This window comes from Ipomoea nil, unplaced genomic scaffold (genome assembly GCF_001879475.1).
Source record: "Ipomoea nil cultivar Tokyo-kokei standard unplaced genomic scaffold, Asagao_1.1 scaffold0672, whole genome shotgun sequence".
Classification (NCBI taxonomy): domain Eukaryota; kingdom Viridiplantae; phylum Streptophyta; class Magnoliopsida; order Solanales; family Convolvulaceae; genus Ipomoea; species Ipomoea nil.
The window spans coordinates 1,264,438-1,271,445 of record NW_017617100.1 but is presented as its reverse complement, the minus strand read 5'-3'; the positions used below and the strand labels follow the sequence as shown (position 1 = coordinate 1,271,445).

The following is a 7,008-nucleotide window of genomic DNA, read 5'->3' as shown; positions in this document are numbered from 1 at the left end:
TTTAATAGTATAAGACTGTTGTGGGCGAGAAGTTAAAATGGAGGATTTTATTATTATTATTAATAATATATAGATATAGATTATAAAGTTAATCCAATTGTTTTCATAGTTTGCAATACTTTTCAATCAATAAGCTTTGATTAAATAAAATTATACCTACTTTATTTTTGAAATTAATAGGATATGCATGTGAACTCAAAATGTAAACTTCATTTATATTTGTTGTCAAATTCATATCAATTTTTTTTTTTAGCTTATCAGAATGTTCATTATAATAACACACTCGGCGAGGTCTCGACTGCATCACGCCACCGCCGACCCGTCAGTCTGCTTTTGCCGGAAACAGGGAGAAGGGGAAGGAAAGGTTCGCTGGGAGAAACCTCCGCCACTATTACCTAGCTCGTCGTCACCGGAGAAGGGAGCTGCTCGTTGCTTCTTGCCTTTGCCGTCGACCAAGAGAGAGGGGAAGATGAAAGAGAGACGAAAGAGAGGTCGGGGAAGGTAGCACTCTCGACCGTTTTTTTTTTTTTTTTTTTAAATTAAAAATGCTTACATAAATTGAGAAATATTGCCACATCAGCTTATTATCGCGCCATATCATCAGGATTACCGGATAATCTACAAAAAATACTAGGTGAAAAACAAAATTTGATTTATGACTTGAAATATCACTTATTAAAGATTATGATGCGGCATGAATAATTTAGAATGATTCATAGTGCATGATTACAGTTTAGCCTATTTTTTTAAACATAAAAATAACGTCAATTTGGACTGAGCTCATGTTCCATACAATAATTTGTCATTAAACACAAGATAGAAAGAAAAGAAAATGTTGTCTTCTGATCTAGCTAGGTATAAATGAAGGGTGTAATCTTGATAACTAAGCCAGGGAAAACATCATCAGGATCATTAATGTGAGGATTCTCTTCCACAATGAAAGGGTCTCCGCACTTCTCGCTTATTGTCTGCAACGTCTCCCCCTCGCGTACAACGTAGATCTCCTCGCACCGCCTCTCAAACGGCGGCACCACAACTCTCCCAATCATCATCATCTGCTCGCCGCCGTCCGCCGAACTCTCAGTCGTACCCCATCCGCCTGCAAAGCACCACAGAAGCAGCACCGTCGCCGCGCAGTACCACGAAACCTTCTCCCCCATTGTTGCACCCGGCCACCTAATAACAACTCTCAACATGTGTAGTGTTCTGATCTCTTATATATGAATTAATGAGGAGTTTGTATATACAAACGGTGGTTGTGTAGGTACGTTGAGGATTGGATTGTATTATAAGGGGATATCGATCGATGTTGAAGTGGGAGCTGAGGGAGTTGAAACGTTAAGGAAATGTAACTGTCAATGGAAGAAGAAATCCAAACATCATCGTATATATCATATCATGAAAGGGATGGATGGACTACAAGCTAAGTGCAACAACTGAACCAACACGAACAATAATTAATCAATACATTGGTCACAAGAGTATCTATTGGTAAACTTCTTCGCTCTTGTGTAATAACCTGTAAACTATGCACAAGAAACAAGATTATAATATTCAATGGCTAAACTTTGTCTTGTGTAATAGCTAGCCTGCAAACTATGCATAGGAAACAAAAGTATCCACGGGCTAAACTTCGCTCTTGTATAATAACATGCAAACTATACATAGAAAACAAGAATATCCATGGCCTAAACTTGACTCTTGCGTAATAGCGTACAAATTATACACGGAAAAAGTAAATCACACTAAAAGAACTTGTGTGACAAGAATCAAAAGCATAACTTTTAGTATGATTATCACAAACAATGTTCATTCACATAACATGTTATAAAAAGCTAGATTTTTACACATAATTTGTTGTCACTCTCGCAAGTCACGTGACAGATGCAATTCCACCAAATTTCTCACTAGCTAGAAGACTCGAAAAAAAAAAAAAAACAGAAGATATCCATAGGAATTTTCATATTTATGCACCAATAATAGAAATGATATCAAATTTGTGGAACCAAAAGTAACAAACAGCTAAACTTTTATATATTTTTTCGGTATGTCACCTTCTAATGGACATTTTGATTTTTTCCCTAACGACTTCATGAAGGGATATTACGATAGCGTTTGACGTATTTAATTATTATTTTTTAATTAATGACCACATTATTTTATTTTATTTTTATGGGCTGGGTATATAAATAATGCAGCATGCTTCGAGAATGAAAAAGACATATAAACGCAAGAATGAAGTTTTCATAGCTTGCGTTTTAATATGTTACAATAGATGACATTGCGTATGAAATAGAAGGTTTATGACTTGTGATAGGATAACATAAACCTAATAGTGAAACAGACGGCTGCTTTGCCACTATATTAGGGTGTTTGGTTGGATAGAAAATGATGAATTCTTTGGAATTGAAATTCTTAAAATTTGAGGGAAAAGAATTTGATAGTGTTTAGTTTATGAGAGAATGGTTTTTCAATGAAAACATGGTGAGACAACAAAAAATGCGTATCCATATACATTTTTGTTAATTATTATTATGTACTAATTGTTGAAAATTGGTGAATAAATCGATACACAGGACTTTATACAAAATGGAATTTAATTTATACATTTGGCCTGAAAAATGGAATTTAATTTGGCCTGAAAAATGGAATTTAATTTATACAAAATTAATTCCAACCAATTTTGGTACGAAACCAAAAATCATATATATACAATATATATATTAACCAAATAGGGATTTATTTTATCAAAATAATCCCACCACAACTAGTACGAAACTAGTACACGGGACTTAATTTCCACGAAATTGATCCCACCACAACTAGTACGAAACTAGTACAAGGATTTAATCTATTCGAGATTAATCCCACCACTTGGTCTGAAACCAAGAACAAAAAATAAACAAGATACGGATTTCTAACCTGAGGTTTTAACCCAACGCGAAGAAATAAGAAGAAGCAGATGAAGCCCGAGTCGTGTGTACACACACTCTCCTTAAAACCGATTCGCCACCTCCCGAGGGTGCTAGGATCGTTGCGGCGTCAGTCTCCCAGGATAAAACGGACTACGACTTTGGCGTTCGAGCACTCCAACCCAAAGCCCGGCGAACTAGAACACAAGTTGAGCACTCCGATGTTTTACGGAATTATGTTGGCAAACAAATTTTCTCTTTTGAAATCAAGGAGAGTAGAGAGAAAAGTAGTAGTTTGGTTTATGAGTTTCAAAATGGCGTGTAAAATCATTCTGCCAACATAATGTTGGAAAAAATAGCTTAAAATGGCATAAAATGGCATGTTAAGTGGCTATTTTGTGGTACAATTATCAGTGGGGTCCACTTCCGATTTGGGTCGGGTTAAAGTGGATTCGGATTCTTCGTAGTGAGACGTAGAGATCGATATATTGTACGCTCAAAACGGATAATGGGTGAATGAGATATTGATTCTCAAAGTAGACCCATTTGAGTTGGAAAATGAAGGGAAAAAGTGAGCTTTTTGTCCCACATTGCTTTGGAATGAAGATTTTCCCCCCTTATATACAAGAGCTCTTTTGAAGCTTGTAGAATTGTATAGCATAGAGGCTCTCTCGCGCGGGGGGGGGGGGGGGGGGGGGGGTTCAAATCAAATTCCAACTAGCAGAGCTTGAAAAAGGCTTGATTCAAGCCCGAGCTCGTGTGCGCCGGCACCTGGGGGCACGAATGTCGTCCGGAAATTGGCTGGCCTTGCGGGCTAAGTTATGCCAAACTTCGGTATCATTTTCCACTTGGTGCACCGAGAGCACAACTCTCGTGCAACAGCCACCTACTCTCGTGTAGTGGTGCACCGAGAGCACAACTCTCGTGCAACACGAGAGGTGCAAGGGCCGAAACTGGATGAGGTCGAAAGTTGAAACCGAGAGCACAACTCTCGTGCAACAGCGTCCACGAGAGGTGCAAGGGCCGAAACTGGATGAGGTCGAAAGTTGAGACCGAACCCTGTACGTGTTGCACCTACTCTCGTGTAGTGGTGCACCGAGAGCACAACTCTCGTGCAACACGAGAGGTGCAAGGGCCGAAACTGGATGAGGTCGAAAGTTGAAACCGAGAGCACAACTCTCGTGCAACAGCGTCCACGAGAGGTGCAAGGGCCGAAACTGGATGAGGTCGAAAGTTGAGACCGAACCCTGTACGCTAACGGTCAGGAACCCGAAAGTTCTGACTGTTGAGGGGATTGAATTCATCTGTTACGGAATTAATTGTCTATTAATTTCAATTTTGAATTCTGAATTCAATTCCCAGGTAGTGGCCTGCTGTTATAGCTGTTGGAAGGCAGCTTTAATGTCATTTTTAATTGCCATAATAAAGGCTATTGGCTCCTTCAACCCTATATAAGAGAGGGTAGAGGCAGTAGAGTTTTACACACAGAAACATAGAATACGAAAGTTCGTTTTTCAGCTTCAAAACCTCTCTGCTTCTACCCTTTCTTGGCCTACTGTGTTCATAGCCATTGTCTTGCTCGCCGGATTCCTTGTTTGAGTGCTCAAACATTGAATCATTAGCAAGTTTTATCCTGGGAAGCCTAGGCCACAACGCTCCTAGCATCTTTGGGAGGTGGCAAATAAGGTTTTAAGGAAAGAGTGCTCACTTGACTCTTGCAAAAACCCAACACCAAACACTAGCCACTTTTCTTCATCTTTTCTTCCCTTCTTTCCAGAAAATAATAGTCAATTTTATTTGATTATTATTTGTTTTCCTACCAATGGTACCAACAGTCTTAAAACCTTATTTTTTGTTTCCCGTTGGTGGTCTTCTCCGAATTTCCTTGAAGAAAATGGAGCATCCCGTACTGCCAATTGATGGGGAGGATAATGTTGTTGCGAACAACAATGGAAGAAACGGCAACAATAACGTTGTTGCGGATAACAGTGGAGGGAATGTCAACAATGTTGCTAATTCCCAAGCTACACCAGTGAACGTTGGTTTACAAGATGGTGGGAGCACTGAGGGATATATTCCCATGTCTCGGGTACCTTCGGTACCGAGTGGTTCGGCTGAAAAGCCGGAGAAGTTCACCGGTGTTGGTTCGAACTTCAAGAGGTGGCAACAGAAGATGTTGTTCTACCTAGCAACTCTCGGCCTGGCAAGGTTCTTGTCCGAGAGTGTTCCCGAGTTGAAGGAACAATATGCACAATCCGTGATGGCGGTTGGCTATTGGAAGGATTCGGACTTCCTTTGCCGAAACTACATCCTGAATGGATTGTGTGACACGCTATATGATGTATATCGAAAGATAAGCACATCAAAAGCGTTGTGGGAAGCTTTGGATCATAAATACCGAAGTGAGGATGCCGGCTCAAAGAAATTTGTAGTTGGCCGATTCCTCGACTTCAAAATGGTTGATTCAAAGACCGTGCTAAGTCAGGTAGAAGATTTGCAATTAATCTTTGATGAGATCCGTGACGAGGGCATGGTGCTAAGTGAAGCCTTCCAAGTGGGATCTGTGATCCATTTGTTGCCTCCAGGATGGAAGGACTTCAAGAACTACCTTAAGCATAAGCGAAAGGAGATGAATCTGGAGGACCTGATCCAGCGACTCAGGATTGAGGAAGGGAACAGGACGAATGATAGGAAGGCTCCTATCGTTGTTGGCGCTAAGGCCAATGTTGTGGAGCACGGTAAGAGCTCCAAGAGGAACAAAAAGGACAAGCGAAAGCTAGGTCCGAAAGGTGGCGTTACCAAGAACAAGTTTCCTGGTGAATGCTACAATTGTGGCAAGCATGGCCACAGAGCATCTGAATGCAAGGCTCCAAGGAAAAAGAACAAGAGTTCTGAAGCCAATGTTGTTGGAGATAGCAGTCAGAAGGAGGTCGAGATTAGCCTTTCGGCTATGGTGACCGAAGTGAACCTCGTGGGCTCAAACCCTCGTGAATGGTTCATTGATACCGGTGCAACCAGGCACTTGTGTTGCAACCGAGAGATGTTCAACACCTTTGAGACCGTTGATGGTGAAAAGGTGTGGATGTGAAACTCTGCTCAGTCTGCTGTGGAAGGCATGGGCAAGGTGGTTCTGAAGATGACTTCCGGGAAGGAACTGAGGTTGAACAACGTGATGTATGTTCCTGAGCTGAGGAAGAATCTTGTGTCTGGCTCTCTGTTGAACAAGCATGGCTTTCGCATGGTGTTCGAGTCAGACAAAGTAGTTTTGTCCAAGTTAGGAATGTTTGTTGGTAAAGGATATGTAACTGATGGGCTCTTTAAGCTCAGTGTAATTCCTGTTATCAATAAAAGCAAAGTTAAATCTGTTTACTTGCTTGAGTCTTCCAATTTATGGCATGGTAGACTAGGTCATGTTAATTTTAATTCTATGCGTAGATTAATTAGCATGGACCATATTCCTAACTTCCAAATTGACACAAATAACAAGTGTGAAATTTGTGTTGAGGAAAAACTAACTAAAGTACCTTTCAAATCGGTTGAAAGGGAAACTGAACCACTAGAATTAATCCATAGTGATTTGTGCGATTTTAGATCGATACAAACGAGAGGTGGTAATAAGTATTTTATCACATTTATCGACGATAGCACACGATACTGCTATGTGTATTTGCTTAATAGCAAAGATGAAGCCGTTGATAAATTCGTTCTTTATAAGAATGAAGTGGAAAACCAACTTAATCGGAGAATTAAGAAGGTTAGAAGCGATCGAGGTGGTGAGTACGAATGTAACACCCCAGATTTTCAAGACATTTAAAACTTATAATAAAGGTAGAATCTTATTAAATCCCAAGATATAATTACAAGCGTTCGGGGTGCTATGCCACACTTGGGCTAGAGAACCCAAGTGCACAGGCTAACTAACTAATATCCTCAAAGCGTAAATACGTAAACGTGGCACGCATGCCAAAAGGGAAACTATCTACTTCTAAGTTCTAGCGCACTCCAGTGACTTAATCTTCTGTGCCTGAAAGCCAAATATATCTGTTCAGCGAGAGATGTTGGTAACCCACTCCAACGCGTTGAAATACAATACATA

At 40.3% G+C, this 7,008-nt stretch overlaps 1 protein-coding gene across 1 annotated transcript; it reads right to left on the bottom strand.

Annotated features, from left to right (window-relative positions):
* Positions 1-851: 851 nt before the first annotated feature.
* LOC109174930 lies at positions 852-1,160 on the bottom strand. The gene has a single exon (XM_019324172.1). The coding sequence runs from the start codon at positions 1,158-1,160 to the stop codon at positions 852-854; it is 309 nt and encodes a 102-aa protein (XP_019179717.1).
* Positions 1,161-7,008: the final 5,848 nt, after the last annotated feature.